This window comes from Triticum urartu, chromosome 3 (genome assembly GCF_003073215.2).
Source record: "Triticum urartu cultivar G1812 chromosome 3, Tu2.1, whole genome shotgun sequence".
Taxonomy (NCBI): domain Eukaryota; kingdom Viridiplantae; phylum Streptophyta; class Magnoliopsida; order Poales; family Poaceae; genus Triticum; species Triticum urartu.
In genome coordinates, this window is record NC_053024.1 from 501,037,019 (window position 1) to 501,054,538 (window position 17,520).

General features: G+C 48.2%; 3 protein-coding genes across 3 annotated transcripts; 2 read left to right on the plus strand and 1 right to left on the minus strand.

Annotated features, from left to right (window-relative positions):
- Window positions 1-775: 775 nt before the first annotated feature.
- LOC125544587 lies at window positions 776-5,203 on the plus strand. Its single transcript, XM_048708321.1, has 9 exons — window positions 776-964; window positions 1,293-1,916; window positions 2,185-2,268; window positions 2,809-2,964; window positions 3,036-3,095; window positions 3,879-3,952; window positions 4,417-4,513; window positions 4,605-4,706; window positions 4,795-5,203. The coding sequence occupies exons 2-9, from the start codon at window positions 1,296-1,298 to the stop codon at window positions 4,855-4,857; spliced, it is 1,257 nt and encodes a 418-aa protein (XP_048564278.1). The 5' UTR covers window positions 776-964; window positions 1,293-1,295; the 3' UTR covers window positions 4,858-5,203.
- A 582-nt stretch (window positions 5,204-5,785) lies between these two features.
- On the plus strand, window positions 5,786-9,257 carry LOC125544588 (protein CONSERVED ONLY IN THE GREEN LINEAGE 160, chloroplastic-like). Its single transcript, XM_048708322.1, has 10 exons — window positions 5,786-6,200; window positions 6,317-6,369; window positions 6,466-6,565; window positions 6,660-6,758; window positions 6,934-7,023; window positions 7,208-7,299; window positions 7,525-7,617; window positions 8,278-8,346; window positions 8,513-8,682; window positions 8,889-9,257. Exons 1-9 carry the CDS (start codon window positions 5,844-5,846, stop codon window positions 8,646-8,648), a joined length of 1,089 nt encoding a protein of 362 aa, XP_048564279.1. The 5' UTR covers window positions 5,786-5,843; the 3' UTR covers window positions 8,649-8,682; window positions 8,889-9,257.
- Window positions 9,258-9,804: 547 nt separating this feature from the next.
- On the minus strand, window positions 9,805-10,834 carry LOC125544589 (dof zinc finger protein MNB1A-like). Its single transcript, XM_048708323.1, has one exon. It carries the CDS (start codon window positions 10,636-10,638, stop codon window positions 10,159-10,161), a length of 480 nt encoding a protein of 159 aa, XP_048564280.1. The 5' UTR covers window positions 10,639-10,834; the 3' UTR covers window positions 9,805-10,158.
- Between the last annotated feature and the right edge of the window lie 6,686 nt (window positions 10,835-17,520).

Below are 17,520 nucleotides of genomic sequence, written 5' to 3' on the forward strand. Positions count from 1 at the left end.
CAAAACTAACATATCTTTTTTCTTATCTTACCAAATCGCACATGGGAGAAAAATATTGGTTTGTGATAATAGATGTGATATATGATAAATGGGAGAAAAATATTGGCACATGTTGCAACATAACAAGAAAACCTAGAAAAGATGATACTTTACTGCGTGCATTTGCAAAGTTGAATGGACCATTGAGAATGATCTCTATAGTTATTTTTTGTTTTGTGATAATAGTATGTGTTAGTTTAATCCACTCTATTATATTGTAAATATGAAAAAGAAAATGTCTATGTGAGGTACGCGCCATCCAATTTTAAAGAAGAGGACTCCAGCGAGAAATGTCCAGTTATGGCGGGAAACCGAGCAGGGAGGGGGGGCCGATAGGAAAAAAGAAGGATACGTCATAGGGTGGATTTTATGTTGGGCCTGCGTTTTAAAGATAACATGGCAGATGGTCCGAACAATGACATTTCTCCTCCACATATGGTCCGGATTTTGGGGTGACCGGGCTCCCGAGACAATTGAATTTTGAGGAGGCTACTGGGCACCCATTTAATGTATGAACGTATGAGGGAGAAATAAACTTTGACTTTAAAAATAAACTTAATCATTTGTTTGATTCATATTTTTATATGGTCATATAGGCCATAGAAACGCAGCGTTCTACTAGTAATCTTGGATGGAGGAGGTAGATCGGTCAAAAGTGAACGCACGCAGTATTTCCATGTGACAGGTCACAAGCAGGGGGCAAAGTGCAAAAGCTTTCTATTTCCGGGCAGACACCCCTTCTTCATCGCCCACCGAGCAACGCACCCGCCTCGTCTCCTGAGAACCAAAATCAAGAAGAGGAAGCGAGGAGCCAAGAACCACACACCCTCCTAGACGCCTCCGCCTCCTCCCCACGGGCGCACCCGAGCTCCACCAGCCCTAGCATTTCCGCTCCCCCCTCTCTCCCTTGTTTCTCCTTCTGCAGGTATGTAGTATGCCCTGCCCCAACCTGAAATTCTTCCTCCCTTCCCCTTTTCCTTCTATTTTTCTTTCCAGATTGTTCGTGCGTCTGTGCGCGGCTTCTTGGCCCGGTCAATCTTTCCTCCCGGCCATTCAACGACGATTTAGTGAGAACCACGAATCAACAACTTTTTGTTGAGCGCCGAGACCACTTGAATCGGGGATTTCTGTCCCACGCCACCAGTTTTCTTGAGCTTCTTCGTGTCAATCGCACAAAGGGGGCGAAAGCTTATCCTTTTCTTTTCTTTGTAAAAGAGAAGTTGCAAGATGCTATATTGACCCCATTTTTGCAGGAAATGGAGGTGGTGGATTTGGTGTCATCCGACTCCGAGGACGAGGCGTGCGCGCACTCGCCTGATCGGAAGCGTCCTGCCTGGGAGCCCGCGGATCCATCCCGCCGCCCCGGGAGTCTTCCCGAGCAGACAAGCAGAATGGCCTGGCCGCCGCAGCAGCCAAGTCAGGCGGTGAAGAAGGATAAGGAGAAGGCAGGCGAGGGGGGGAGCGCGTGGGCAGCAGGACCCCCTTCGCTCAGGGGAGGATCGCATGGTTCCAGTGCTGGTATCTTGGGAGCTAGGCCTGCGGGGTGGGATTCATGGAGTGCAGCGGCACACAAATCTAGAGATGAAAGAAGTGAAACGGCCGAGTGTTGTTGGGGAACTTGGGGTGATGAGATTTGCAGATCAGTCTCTGTGCCCAACGAAGATGGTGCTGCGATGCCTGGACAGAGCTCTATGGCCATTCCTGAGCTACTCATGGAAGACAGTAGCGCATGGCTGTCGAGGATCAAGGGGCTCCATTTCCCACTCCCTGACGAGAGCCAGTTGAAAGCCAGGCAAATTCAGTCAGATGAGATGCTTGCTCTTAAGCTTCAAGAGCAGTTCAACCAGGAACAGCCAGGCTCGCAATCTTCCCAGCAGGTTGTTTCTGTTGCTTACTTCTCAATCTTGCTGTCCCTTTCTCAGTCAAGGTTCCGTTTCTTAGTTGTTGTTTTCTTCTACTCCCTCTCTTCACTTTTATAAGACCTTGAAGACATTTCAGATAATGTGCAAAACAGCCTATTTTGAGTTGTCTGAAACGACTTACAAAAGTGAACGGAGGGAGTAGCAGTCTTTTCTTGGCTTCTTCTGATGATTCACTACTGATGCAAGTTTACTAAACGGCCAACCGATTGCTGACATCTTGCAGGTTGATACGACTCTAGCTTGGACACTGCAAGAGCAAGATGCTGCGCGTGCCAGAATTGCTGCGAGAGAGGGCCAATCTAGTTCTGTAAGTTGCCGCTCTGTCTTGATGCGTATGTTGTGGGGGCTCGCTCACTGAAAAATCTTGCAAGAATGGCATGGTTTCAGTTAGTTATGAGTTATGGCTGAACTGATATGTTGATGCCCATAACTCTCAGTTAAGTTTGCCGGAAGCCATAGCTACCCTCTCTGTTTTATTGATGAAACCTTTGCACTTTGCAAATCAGGTAGCTGAAAGGCGAATTGCATTGCACCAACTAATATTTGAGGCAAAGTTAGCATGGCATCATATATGCCTGCAATCACTTAATACCTGTTGTTGGGTTACTTAACTTGGGAGAATACTCAGTACCAAAAAAGAACTGCATATTAGCAAAACGCTTAAAACTTGATTATTTCATACTGCTCTTACTCTTGAGTTTTGTGTTCTTGACTTGTATTTCAAGTTCCAACTTCATAACTGCATTTCCCTGCTTTCACCTATTGGCTATGGCATTCTGTTGATTCTTTTCCTCATTTATCTGCATCCCATCCTTCATTTAGTTTCTTAACTGTACTTTCTGCTCAGAGCCAGAGGGACCGCTCAATGGCACACTTGTATTCATACGGCTGGCGCTCGCAAGTTCAAGGTTCTACTTCATGGCCACCTACTCACACATCAGCTCCAATAACAAGCAGACGGTGGTTGCCAAGAAACAGCGGCCCGGGATCAGAGCAACAAAATGTAGGACTCCTTAATAAGCTTATTTTTTCGACCTTCACTTGACTGAGGACTGACATTTGCTTATTTCTCAGATGATTATCTCGCAATTGACCAAAGGGTGTTTTGGACAAGAAAACATGGATTTAGAAATGGTTAGTCTTTACCCTGTATTGCAAAAGAACATCTCTACTTTGGAATATTGAGAGGCCTTTGTATGGTTGACTACGTGTCCCTCTCGTTTACTTATCATGTATGAGCAGCTGGTGAAAACCTAAATATTCATACTGCATTTTATTGGTAGTAATAACAGAAGTATACATGTTTCCATTCCTTTTATCCCAACAATACATTTGATTAATCAATGTCTCCCCCTAAATAATAATAGACAACATACTTTAAAATCCATAAATTTTCCTTGGGGTGGCGTACTAAAGCAAAACCCTTCTTTCCACCCCTTACCTGATCAGGCCACATCAGCATAAGAGGATACTTTTTTTTTCTCTAGTCCATGTAATAATATACTAAAGTGTGATGTGGCAACAATCATGTTATGGGATTTCAGTGGTAGGAAAAAGGGGATTGAAGGAGCGAATGCGTCTCAGGATATTGGAAGTTTATTCTTTGGTTGGTTTGCAGATTACATGCAGATATTCTTTTAAAGAATGGACTAATCAGCTAACTATTCTTATCGAGGACTCAACTACTAGTTGCCAACTAAACAATTAGCCAATTGTATCTGGAAAGCATAAAGTAATTGCCAGCTAGGCCATTGCAACTACCAACGCTTGTATCCTTAAGGGGTGATACCTTGTAACATATTGAACATGAATACCTAAACTAGTCAACTGTTGTGCCTCTATTACTGTCTGTAACACCATCTTTGCTGGCATGGCATGCCCAAAACTTCTACTCATGTTTTTGTGTTTCTAATGTAGAGAATGGCTGTGCTGGACTCGCTCCAAGAAGCACTTGAAAGCTGTGCCGACACCTATCCTACAGATTCAGATGAGTAAGTGCTTACTGTTTTAATGCAAAAAGAATTCATCGGTGCAATGTTGTTTTGATGGAAATGTCTGCAGCCAGGCTATATAATTATTGTCATAGTTGCATACTTGTCCTGATTTTGCTATACTTATTTGCATGTGTTGTTTGTTTCTGCTTATGTTCTGGATTGTTTCATATTGCTGAAGTGCTAATTCCTAAAACAGCTTTATCGGTGTTTGCATTTTTAGACAGCGAAAGGATCACCCTTCCAGCCTCTACTTCTATGTGTGCAATAGTACCCAATAGGTTAACTTAGATGGCTATCCTTATACTCCCAATAGGTTAACTTAGATGGCTATCCTCATACTCCCACAGATTCATACTACTTGTTGGTTCATGCATGATATTGATTCATACTACTTGTTGGTTCATGCATATTCGATTTATTATGAGTTTCTGACTAATAGTTTCTCGTTGCTCACATATTAGTGATGACTATGAGAACCTGATAGCGCTTGATGACAACAACCATCGCAGAGGAGCTTCTGACAGTGAAATTGACAGCTTGCCACTATCTGTTGCTGAGGTTCTCAATTAAGTTTCTTACAAAATACCAGATGGATGTGCATTTTCTGTGGGGTTTGACTTACTTGCCTCTCCCCTCTTTACATTGTCAGGGAGAAAGCCGCCGAGACGAGCCCTGCCCTATATGCCTGGACTGCCCTGCTGATGGTGCTCCCCTCCGGCATCTGCCGTGCGCACACAAATTCCATAAAGAGGTACGCATGGAATTCGTACATTGGAGCTGCTCCGGGTTCTGAATTCCCATTCTAACATAATTTTTGTGGGTGCGATTTTCTTGCGCAGTGCATCGACAGGTGGCTTCGGATGAGGACCTCGTGCCCGGTGTGCAAATCTGCTGTGTTTTGACAGGGCGCCGCCGTACCAACTGCAGCACATGTTGGAATATATAGCATGAAAAATAGATTAGGCGCCATTTCAAACGCTCCTGGTGCCGCAGTGCGTAGACAACTTTGTAATGTTGCGTTACACAATGCTGGCCGGCTCTCTCTGAGCAGTGAGCAGAGGGTGTTTGAGTGATGCGGAGCCTCTATCTATCTCTTCTGTTGCCTGCGAGAAACAGGGCATCGCAAAATATTGTGTTCCTTTTTGCTGCAATTTTTGTGCAGGGGAGATGTGTGATATAACCAGATTTCCATGTCATGTGGGCCCTGTCCTGTAGTAGTGAAGGGGATGAAAGGTTTATTCTGCTTCAGACTTGTAGTTCATCGGTTCTGGGATCCTGAACTAGGAGTGCTATTATCGTTGTTATATCTGGTCCTCGAGCTGAAAGCATCCAACCTGGATCTTCAGTAATTTGTTCCATTCCATAGACTGTCATGCCTGGCAACCATAAGCTCGAAACAGTAAATTCTTCAGAATTTCGTGTTACTTTGCACCTGCCAAGAGTAAATTGCGAAAAACCATCACAATTGGGTCGAAGCTATCAATGCTTCAGAAAAAACCCACCAGAAAACATGCATTTTGATGGGTGTTTGATGACTTTTGCTCAATTGTGATGGCCTTTTGCAATTTACCCACCTGTGCCAAGCACATCCCCGTTCTTGACACCATCAGCTGTATATAATCATGGTGCGATAAGGCAATGGAGGTGAAAATTACTACTCCTATGCAACTCGGAAATGTATACATTTTCCCAAGCTGGCAAGTGGCTACTAGAGTAGATATTTTCCAGCAGTTTTGCAGGCTCGATACACTGATAACTCGCGGACGCGACTCGTCGCGCCACCACACGACGCCTCTCTCCCGTTCACCCGTCCCGATTCCGGATCACTCCCTCTCCTCTCCTCTCTTCTCCCCTCCCCCGCCGAGATATTTCACGCGGCCCGCCCGCCATGTCGCTGCTCGCCGTCGTCACCAGCCGCGCCGCGGCCGTGCGCCCGCTCCGCGCCTCGGCGGCCTCGGGAGAGGCGGCGGCGGCCGCCGCGGACCAGCCGGGGGAGCGGAGGCCGGTCAAGATAATACTGCCCAAGAAGAAGCCGCAGAAGTGGTCCACGGGGATGGAGCCGGGGTCGTACGGCGGCGGCCCGACCACCATCAAGCCGCGCAAGTACTGGATGGGGAAGGAGGACCGCGACCCCATTGGCAACACCGACGACTTCATCTGGAACAAGAACTTCCTCCCCCACATGGAGCGCGTCATCGCCAACGGCGGTACGGACACGCCCGCCACCATCCCCCGCGTCACGCCGGTAAGCCCATTCCCGCCCCCGGCCGGGCAGCAAGCAAGCGCTCGTCTTAGTCCCGCTCTCTAGCATAAATGTTCTGCAGTGGGGTAAGCTCCTGACCAAGCAATTCGTTTGAGCAGGCGGACGAGGACTCAGGGTTTCTAAGCTTCAACCGCGCAATGGACCTTGACAGGTTACTCTAACCTCACCTCACCTCACCTCATCTGCTCCTCACTTGGTGTCCCGACATCGTTTCGCCAGGTTTTGTAACTTAGGGTGTGCATTGTAGTGTGGATGTTGATCTGAGCAAGGAGCTTATGGCACCGGCCAAGTCAATCTTGCAGACGCAGCTCAAGGCTGCCCGCCGTGGTCGATCCACTAGCGTTGAGGTTATTCGATCAAATGCCTTGCCCTCAGAATGTAGCCTTATTCTCTTGCCTCTTGGGGCTCTCAATGAGTTGGGTTCTTGGAATTCGAATGTAGGCTGTCAATAGACCCACCTACATTAGATGGAAGCTAGCTCCGACTCGACGGGAGCAGGAGCAATGGGACCGAGCGACCAGGGCAACCACCGGTGGCATTGTAAGCTGTTGCAATTCTATAACTGACTTGCTGTTAATAATCTCTAGATATCCGTTGATGTGTGCATGTGAGACACTTCTAACAAAAATTTCACCATGTTCACATTTATAACATACATATGATGGTGTAATACCCCTTCTCTAATTTTTTATTTTGGATTTTGGTCCTCTTTTAGGATGTCATACTAAGGGAGTCGCAGCAGAAAGTGCAGCTGAAAGGGGACCCTAAGGTGGTGGCAGCTGAGGCCAGAGAGCAATACCTGAAGGTAATATCTCTTTTAAGTCAATATCAGGATCGAGTACTGCTAGTTTCCTCCCTGTTCACCATCAACACGAACTATACCTTTTGGAGTTGTACTTTGCCAAGTGCTCAAGGTCCAAGTGTTCTTCAAGAATGAAATATGCACAAATTTGTGTTACTTTATTACTGATACTGAGGGTGTTTTGCAGTTGAAAGAAAGGTTGCAGCTGCTTACTTTAGGTATTGGTGGCGTCGGGGTGGTTTCTGCTTATGTTTCATACACTCCTGAAATTGCTGCGAGGTATGCTTTTTCTTGGACGAGTTAGATTGAATTCACTTTTGATTAGCGCTTCTCATATATGATGTTTGTTCATTTTGTATCTGAAACTAAGCTTGGCTATTTATTTCTAGACAAACTTGGGATGTGGCCTTCTTTGTTACCGATTGTCAGGATTAGTTTGCGTCTTGTTGATTCTATCTCCAAAGTGCTGCCTTGCATGCTACACTAATATCAGTTACTCTTCAGCTTTAGTGCAGGGCTGATTGGATCTCTGGTGTATCTCCGCATGCTTGGAACCAGTGTGGATTCTTTAGCGGGTGGAACTAAAGCAGCTGCCAAGTATATACTTCTAGCTGTTTCTCTTACAAATTGGATTTGGATTTACCTCGATAAGCTTTAATAATACTTATACTTAAAACAGTGCTCACACTTCGTTTAGTTTGGGAGAGCTACACTGCTAAATCTTAATTATGATCTCATTTATAACATTGCACTCTGTGGTCAAAATTGAAGGCTTTCATAGCCCATCTGTTAGATAGATAGACAAACCTGCAAGCAAAGGTATCTTTCTTATTTGAAGATATTTCAGACAAACCATTCTAGTCTTGACTTGCACCAAAGTTTGCCTAGCCTGTCCAGACCTGGTTCTGTTTTCACCTATGTAACACTGGCAGCTCATGATTCACGAAGACAAATATGAGCAGTTCAGGTCCTTCCATTCAAGTTCTTTATATTGCTAATCTGCCTTCAGCCGTAGGTTTAGTCAAAACAAAGATTAGAGAAAAACTAATGGTCATCATCTGAATCATGATCCCTAAGTATGAATTATTCAATGGACACTCCATTCATTATATGACGTATGTCGATCACCTTTGGTTATTTCTAAAAAACATACTTACAGCATATTTTGACTGCGTTTAGAAAATGCTAGGTAACTGCTGGTACTTGTCTACTTGCTTGTAATACATGTAACATCTAAATTTTCTGGAATGCTTGCAGGGGCGCTGCGGCACAGCCAAGATTGCTTATTCCAATGGTTCTTGTGATGATGTACAATCGATGGAATGCGTAAGTAGATCAAGTCTTTTAAAATACTTCCTCTGCCTCTTGAACTGCAAAAACGTCTTATATTTAGAGGCAGAGGGAGTATTTTCTGCTGAAATATTTTCGTAATATGTCAAACAAACAAAAAAAAAACTTACATGCATGTTTGCCTTTGCTTTTTCTGATGCAGGATACTGGTTCCAGAGTACGGCTTCATGCACCTGGAGTTGATACCCATGCTCGTTGGGTTCTTTACCTACAAGATTGCTATGTTTACTCAAGCGATTCAGGAATCAGTACCTGATGTTGGAAACCGCGAAGTTTGAACACTGTTTTGGCTAATAGAAAAACAAAGAGAAGGTTGTTGTTGCCCTATCCTTTCTTCACCATGATTTCAAAGTTGCCACCAGTGCAACTCTTCTGACAAATTGAAGGATCTTAAAGATTTATTCATGCTCATCCTTCCCTTTAAGCAGCATAACTGTAGGCATGCATGAGTTTACACGTCTGAAATGAAGTAACTTGATTCTGTTTAATGCCGATCCCATTCATGTTATTTTTTACAGGTCTTATTAAAGGTTTTAGAAGAGTCTAATCTGGGGCCTGGAGATGCCGCCAGGTACGTAGATGAGATGCACGCTGAGGCTGAGGATACTGTCTGAACATATTACCAACATTCCGCGGAGAAAGTTTACTTTGTTGACTGTACAAAAGGGAGTTGGCCAACACAAATTCAAGTTCCGTGTAGTGTACACCTTTGAACTTTTGGTGCACTAACCCCGACTCCTATGGTTGAGCTGGCATCTAACATTATTTACGCAAGGAGGTCGGCAGGATTCGGATCAGTACAGAATGTAAATAGCGCGGTCTGTCAATATACTAGCTCGGGAAGCTCTATATTTTACAAAGTGCTAAAAGAAATCGATATATTTCCATTGACCCTGTTCAAATGCCGCACTGGAACGCGGTCTGCGTGTGTTGTGTGGTGAGTTTAATACACCACACCATGTGATGATAATGCACCGGTGGTGGGGGACTTTTGTTTAGCGATGACATGAATACGATGCCTATCGTTGACAACGAGAAGAAGAACAAGTAAAGAAACCGACACTATGCCATCACTAACGGGAATGGCTAAAAGTGGAAGTGATGGAGCTTGCCTGTTTGTTGGGATAATGCGGACCTTCTCAGGAGTAGTAGATGCCTCCTTCCTTCCTGCTAGATGGTGTAGATTCCTCTGGCCCCCTGCGTTGATGCCATTGGCATTCTTCAAGTGGTACTTTATTTACAAGATCGCCCCACCAACCACGTATGCATTCCACTTAAGCTGCGCATCTACAGCAACTCAACTCAATAGCGAGTGTGTGTGTGTGTGTCACCGGTTCCACGTGATCCATTGAAATTGAATGGTCCCTCCCTGCGCTGCGCTGCACTGCATCTAATAACTGAATGCTGCAGAGGAGAAACGTGGGGCGGCAAAAGGGAGGAAGAGAGAAGATCATCATCATCATCATCATCATCATTGCCACGGCTCACAAGGAAGGAAGTACATTCATTTCAACTAAGTACGAGTATTTTTTGTTTCCTTTTCCTCTCTTCCATTCGTATTGCTGGCCGTGGCCGTATCCTTGCGGCCACCGAAAAGAATCCTAAAATGGTATCGAAATGGAACCTACATCGATCAATAATAATAGTAATAATAATAAATCCCCCCAAAAAACAAAAGAGCCAAAAGGTGGACGGGTGATGGTCGCGGTGCCTCCGACGCGTCGGCCCGGAAGCTGCGGAGGAGGGACGGAGCATTTGCTCTTGCTCCACCACGCCGCGGGCACGCGCCTACGACCGCGAGTCAACGCTCTCCGCTGCCGCCCCTTCCTCGGAGGCGGAGGCGGTGGCCGAGGCCGCGGCGGCGGCCGATCGGGCGCTGGGCCGGGGCCTGCGGCGGCCCGGGGACGCGGTGGCGACGCGGCGGAGCGCGCCGCCGGCCGTCCAGTAGCGGCGGCAGGCGCGGCAGAGGTGGCGCGGCTGCCGCACGTTGTAGTTGTTGAAGTAGCAGAACTTGGTCTCCCTGCTCCCGCACCGCGGGCATGGCAACGGCTCGCCCCCGACCGCGGCCTGCTGCGTCGTCGACGGGGGAGGAGGAGGAGGAGGAGGCGGCGGCGGGGCCGCGGCGCTCTGTCCCGCGGAGATGGGGGGGGAGGCGGGGGCGGGGGCGGAGGCGGAGGCGGCGCGGTGGGCGTCGGGCTGGATGACCTGGCCGAAGAGCTTGAAGGCGGAGGCGTCGGCGTTGGTGGCGTGGGTGGGGAGGTTCGCCATGGAGGGAGGAGGCAGGGGAGATGGAGGTGGGTGGGAAAGTGCTCCCCTATATAGAGGAGGAGGCGGCGGTGGTCATCCCCCCATCCCATCCCCCTTGCTTTTACTCCTCCTTTGCTTAATAAACCTGACTTCTTTGTGTGACATGGGTGATGGCCGGCCCCATGCATGGCCCTCTCCCCCTCTCTCTCTCTGTGGATATTTTCTACCCTTATAATTTTATTTATCTATTTATGTAGTAGTAGTATAAATATTACTTTTTTATATCAGAGTAATAAATACTATACTCCAGTAGTAGAAAACAGTTTGATAAATCTTGGACGGGAGGATATGAATGGAGTCATGGGCGATGCATGGTCACTAGAAAAATCCATGTGGAAGTGCGGCATCATGTGAGTGACGCCCAGGATTTGGCCGGGAGCCTGAGACTGTTCAAAGTACCAATGAGTGCAACTTTCCACGCTTTATCGCATTCCGATCGTGTTGACTTCTAGCGATCTCTTTTTCTCTAGCATATATATTCTTCTTGTCGTTTGACTTTTCAAACTTCTTGTGGTGATCCGCTCATGAGTGGAACGGACTCAACTGATGAAGCAAAAAAATGTGTCTTGGTTGATCCCCTACGCAACAGGGGAGGGAGACGTTGACCCAGATTCTCTTTTTGTTTTGCGCCTGACGTTTCGTCCTCTGCAAAGCAAAAGCAAAAGCAAAGGTGGGGGATTTGTTTGGGTAATAGCATCTACAACCGGACATGACAAATACGCCTCCTGTATGTCTGCAGCATGTCTACGGACGGTGCCCGATCATATCTCAAATAATAATTTTCATAGTTGAACATGTCAACTATGAAACCTCAAATTCATACAATTACATGCCACGTAAAACCTAATTTCAGCGGAGCTCGTCTGTCTTCGTCGTGCCCATGTGCGGCGGCCAGCTGCGCCTCTCGAAAGTGTTGGTCCGGTTGCTGGCGAGGTAGAGTAGGACATGTGACACGCACCGGCTAATGAGGCTCGAGGTGATGTTGTCTCCCTACTCTTCCTCATCGGAGCCCGTCGCTTGCACGTCACCGATGGATGTGAGGTCGATGACAATCCATTGTGGTCGTAGGTCACGTCCACCATGATGCGGCTATGGCGCCCGGGGTTGCAGGCCACGGCCACTGGCTAGCCGTCTCGGCGCCGGAGTGTGCGACTCCGCCTCGTCGATGTCATCCGCGAGGGTTGCCGCGGCTTCCCGCGCCCTCTGCCTCGCACGGAGAGCACACCGCATCATACACTCAGCGGACGAGTTACGGATGACCACGTCGTCAGCGCGTCAATGAAGGGGTTGCACGTCCACCATGACATTCGGACACAAGACAAAGCGCACCGCCTCAGCAAGGTATCAACGACCTGCCTCGCGCTGGATCCACGCGCGCGGATGCAATGGATTCGCGGTGGATTGAGTCCGAGCGTTGTCGGGCATTCACCTCATGGGCGCGACAGAGCACAATGTGGACGGCTATCCCAGTTCACACATCGGTTGGCAGAGGATTAAGATCCGTTGCCCAGCATGCCGAAGAAGGGCGAAGGAGAGTGGAGTAGAGTGGAGTGGCCAGGATCTGATCCGGCAACTGGATAGAGTTTAATATATGTGGGGTCGGAATGGATCAGTATGGGCCAGATCCGATTTAACAATATTAGAAGTGTCGGTCAGCCCGAAAGGTTGAGGTTGATTTCAAGCGTCCCAGGATTTTTTGATCGGTCACTGATCGAGTCATCCGCCGCAGGAAGGCACCCGACGTGTGCTGCTCCCGGAGATGGGGCATCTGCCCCCGAGCCTCACGAGGACAGAATTATATGGCCATGCCTAGTCTTGGCCATGGACAGCCCGGCCCGGTCGGCCTGACCTTGTCCACGGGCCGGGCTTGGGCCTAGGTTTTGAGCCCGAAGGATGGGCTGGGTTGGGCCCGGGCCCGTCATTTTTGCTGTTTAAGAAATAGGCCCGACCCATGGCCTGAGGGGCTTTTAGCGTGATGGGCCGAGCTCGAGCCCGATTTTTAGGCCCGTCAGCCAGGCCGGGCCAGACTCGGGCCTGGGTTTTTGCGTCGGCCTTTGGTTGGCCCGGCCCGAGGGATGGCCAGGTATAGCCACGCCCTTTTGTCATCCCTGTAAACCGCACTCCGAGTTAATAAAAGGTTTGGTTTACCGCTAAGAAAACCCTCCCCCGCAACTGCTATCGCTAATCAGAATGGCAAAAAGTCCGTGACAAGACGCACGTCGGGATCTTCTACTAGTACGGTGCAAGGTTAGGCATGAGCAAAGTTCAGCGAACGAAGAAACAGCCAGCGATGTCGCTGTCTGCCGATATACATGGGCGGGTCCATCGTATTGTACAAAGATCGAACGAAATCCAACGGATAAAAAGGTTGAGGTGACGCGTCCGGTCCGTCTGACTGATTAGGCTCGGTCGAGCTTGATTTTTCCGCCGGGCTCGTTTGCCCGATCATCTTTTTGAGCATCGGTACAGACACACGCGGAAAGCCGTCACCGGTAGTATCTTCTACGCAAACGTGTACTACTACTGCTGTGTGTACGTAATTTGGACGCCTTGCTCGTTGCTACTATTGCGGCACAGTGGTCTGATAATCCTCAGTCATAGAAAAAACTGATAACGATGGAAGAGCTTTTTGTTGGTACGCCACTTTTGTGTTGTACACAAGGGCTTTTTGCCAAATGTGCCTGCATAAGATATTGCATTGTTTTAAGTTGTTATGGCATCTCCAACGCTGGCCTTTAAATCTCCCGCAACCGTCTTTGGATCACGGAAGGCATTCAATACGGCCTTGTATCAGGCCGCGCCTCGGATCTGACGCGTTTTCTTTCGTAAACTGGAGACAAACATAGGGAATGTTTGAGGGAGTCCAGACCGATGTGCCTGATTCTGACCGCCTAGCCCATTCAAACCCCTCCTCCCTCGCCGGCGCGCATTTCGGTCCAGCACCCACATTCATGTCGCTGTAGAGTGCGCTGCTCAACATTGAAGACGGCTCAGGGCGGACGCGACTCTCTAACTGCCTCCGCCATTAAAGCGCCGACCGGCCGAGGGCGTCGCCTGCTTTACGTCCGACTGAACACATCCCTTCGCAAACATTCAAACGCCTCCATTAACCCTGCATGGAAGCCGAGAAACCTACTTCGGCCATACGTCCGTTCATGATTGGGCCGACAGTAAACGCAACGCCGGGCAGGCTCCTCACATCTGCCCTATATATAAACCAGGTCTGACACCAGGCAAGAATCGCACCATTCCGTCGCTCCCCATCTCCTCCTTCCATAATTTTCTCCAATCTTTCGATAGGACCCGACGAGCCGGAAGAGTAGTTCTCCAGCATAAAAGCCAGATGAGTGACCCGCCGAGCCGACCGGATACGAGCGAGGAAGCTTGCTACTGCACCTTCCTCGCCTAGCCCGATGAACCAGTTGCCGCCCCAAGCCGGCGCGTGGTTCAACAACTCGTCACTCCAGGCCAGCTCGACGAGGAGTGGCGAGTTGCTCCACGCGGGCACGACGAGGAGCACGACGGCACGGGCATCAACGCTGCCGTCGACGACGTCACGTCGTCCCGCGCCCGCGACCGCACCATGCAGGCGGAGACAGAAGCCGGGTGCGCGGAGGTTGACGAGTTGGTGGCCAACGCGTCTTTGTTCGTCACCATCATCGAGGAGAAGTAGAACACGATGACGGCCGCCGCTTGGGTTGTTGGGTTTCGTAGTAATTTCAAAAAAATTCCTACGCACACGCAAGATCATGTGATGCATAGCAACGAGGGGGGAGTGTGATCTACATACCTAGTAGATCGACACGGGAGCGTTTGGTTGATGTAGTCGTACGTCTTCACGATCCGACCGATCAAGCACCGAAACTACGGCACCTCCGAGTTCGAGCACACGTTCAGCTCGATGACGATCCCCGGACTCCGATCCAGCAAAGTGTCGGAGAAGAGTTCCGTCAGCACGACGGCGTGGTGACGATCTTGATGTACTACTACAGCAGGGCTTCGCCTAAACTCCGCTACAATATTATCGAAGACTATGGTGGCTGGGGGCGCCGCACACGGCTAAGGAATAGATCACGTGGATCAACTTGTGTGTCTCTGGGGTGCCCCTTGCCTCAGTATATAAAGGAGCCAGGGAGAGGGGGCGGCCGGCCAAGGTGGGCGCGCCAAGGGGGAGTCCTACTCCCATCGGGAGTAGGACTCCTAGTTGGACAAGGAGAGAGGGGAAAGAGGTGGAAGAGAGGAAGGAAGGGGGGGGGCGCCCCCCTTCCCTTGTCCTATTCGGACTAGGAAGGGGAGGGACGTGCGGCCACCTCTTGCCTCCTTCTCTCTTCTTCCTCAAGGCCCATGTAGGCCCAATAAACCCCCCGGGGGGGGGGGGTCCGGTAACCCACCGGTACTCTGAAAAATGCCGATTTCACCCGGAACGATTCCGATGTCCAAATATAGGCTTCCAATATATCAATATTTACGTCTCGACCATTTCGAGACTCCTCGTTATGTCCGTGATCACATCCGGGACTCCGAACAACCTTCGGTACATCAAAATGCATAAACTCATAATATAACTGTCATCGTAACCTTAAGCGTGCGGACCCTACGGGTTCGAGAACAATGTAGACATGACCGAGACACGTCTCCGGTCAATAACCAATAGCGGGACCTGGATGCCCATATTGGCTCCTACATATTCTACGAAGATCTTTATCGGTCAAACTACATAACAACATACGTTGTTCCCTTTGTCATCGGTATGTTACTTGCCCGAGATTCGATCGTCGGTATTCCAATACCTAGTTCAATCTCGTTGCCGGTAAGTCTGTTTACTCGTTCTGTAATACATCATCCCGCAACTAACTCATTTAGTTGCAATGCTTGCAAGGCTTAAGTGATGTGCATTACCGAGAGGGCCCAGAGATACCTCTCCGACAATCGGAGTGACAAATCCTAATCTCGAAATACGCCAACCCAACATGTACCTTTGGAGACACCTGTAGTACTCCTTTATAATCACCCAGTTACGTTGTGACGTTTGGTAGCACACAAAGTGTTCCTCCGGCAAACGGGAGTTGCATAATCTCATAGTCATAGGAACATGTATAAGTCATGAAGAAAGCAATAGCAACATACTAAACGATCGGGTGCTAAGCTAATGGAATGGGTCATGTCAATCACATCATTCTCCTAATGATGTGATCCCGTTATCAAATAACAACTCATTGTTTATGGTTAGGAAACATAACCATCTTTGATTAACGAGCTAGTCAAGTAGAGGCATACTAGTGACACTTTGTTTGTCTATGTATTCACACATGTATTATGTTTCCGGTTAATACAATTCTAGCATGAATAATAAACATTTATCATGATTATAAGGAAATAAATAATAACTTTATTATTGCCTCTAGGGCATATTTCCTTCATGGGTCCCATGAAGGCCACCGCCGAGGCACCGCCAGTGTCTTGCCCTCCCGTCAGCCACCGTCATCCCCTTACCCAAGAACCAACTTTGGTCCGTGCAGCGTAGGGACCCTTCCCCTCCGGCTGAAGCATGAGGCGGCGATTCCACTTCGATGAGCGGTGGGGAAGCAAACTATCCTTTGCACTAAAGCATATACCTCCGGAGCTCACCGCTGCTTGTCATGGGGACGACGTTGGAGACCCGCCTCGCCGGCCGTAGACTAGTCTGGTTTCATTTTTAGTTGAAAATATGTTTAAAATGTAACGGTTTTCATTTAGATTATATAAAATCCGTCATGTTTATATGAAATTCAGCCTTGCATGAATTTCATCTGGTCTATTGAAAAAGAGTGAAATATATGCGGTTATGGTTGGATGCCATCCTCCCGCATCCATGTCCTTGACTGGCCCCCCTATCTATGGACGGATACGGAAGAAAATTTACGAGCTTTCGTTGGAGATGCTCTTATAAGTCAACTCGCGAAGGCTATGTTGCTTGCTAGTAGTACTTAATAATAGTACTAGTACTCTCCAAGGAGTAGAAAAGTTTACCCTGGCCGACATCATCAAACCATTTAAATGAAAAGTGAGAGCTTGTCTTTCAGTATTACACTCACTTATAAATATGCTGCCGGCCCGCGATAAATAAACCCCCAGTACGTGTACACAGTGTAACGTAGCAGTAGAACATGTGCGTTGATTAGATTTAGTTTATTCACTATGAGAAGAACGTGTCATTCAGTATTACACTCACCATGTACTGACTGGATCTTCTAAATTTCATTGGATAGCTCAGCGACGCTACTATCTCATTTTCTGGTTTTGCCGTTTTGGCCTGACTCCTCGCTGAAGGAGAAGAAACGGTCCCGCCCGTTCGACTCGATCAACTGACTCATGCTGGACGTCAGGTAAATCCACGAGCGGGAGTGAGGGGGGTACGTATGATTAAGGCCATGTCTTCGTTTTCCCTGAAAAAAAGACAAAGGCCAAGTCTTCGTTCAAGTTGGCAAAGAATCATCAACCGTTCGACATCTTTTGTTTCCATCATACTCTTTTCTGACGATTACGGGTTTTGGCCGTAAGGGTACCTCTAATGCTGATCATAAATTTGCTCCCGCATCCGTTCAGAGAGAGAGAGAGATCAGTCCATGGATACGGATATGGAAACTGGCCGTCCAACGATACTCGCATATATTTGACCTAAATTTTTTTAGGTCCGCACGTTTAAATAGCCACATATATAGTTTAAAATAGTTTGAATGTTTAAATGCAACAGTAGTCCGCATATATAATTTAAAATACCGACGTTTAGCACTGGTCAAGCCTGGAGCCGCCTGACCGACGCCGAGCACCGGGCAACGAGCCTATGCTTCGGGTCAGGAAGGG

Coding starts and splice junctions, on each gene's coding strand:
- LOC125544587 (XM_048708321.1), top strand. CDS start 1,296: ATGGAGGTGGTGGATTTGGTGTCATCCGACTCCGAGGACGAGGCGTGC. Junction 3,096..3,878: donor AAAACATGGATTTAGAAATG/GTTAGTCTTTAC, acceptor TTTCTAATGTAG/AGAATGGCTGTGCTGGACTC. Junction 4,514..4,604: donor TGCCACTATCTGTTGCTGAG/GTTCTCAATTAA, acceptor TTACATTGTCAG/GGAGAAAGCCGCCGAGACGA.
- LOC125544588 (XM_048708322.1), top strand. CDS start 5,844: ATGTCGCTGCTCGCCGTCGTCACCAGCCGCGCCGCGGCCGTGCGCCCG. Junction 6,201..6,316: donor CCATCCCCCGCGTCACGCCG/GTAAGCCCATTC, acceptor TCGTTTGAGCAG/GCGGACGAGGACTCAGGGTT. Junction 7,618..8,277: donor GGAACTAAAGCAGCTGCCAA/GTATATACTTCT, acceptor GAATGCTTGCAG/GGGCGCTGCGGCACAGCCAA.
- LOC125544589 (XM_048708323.1), bottom strand. CDS start 10,638: ATGGCGAACCTCCCCACCCACGCCACCAACGCCGACGCCTCCGCCTTC.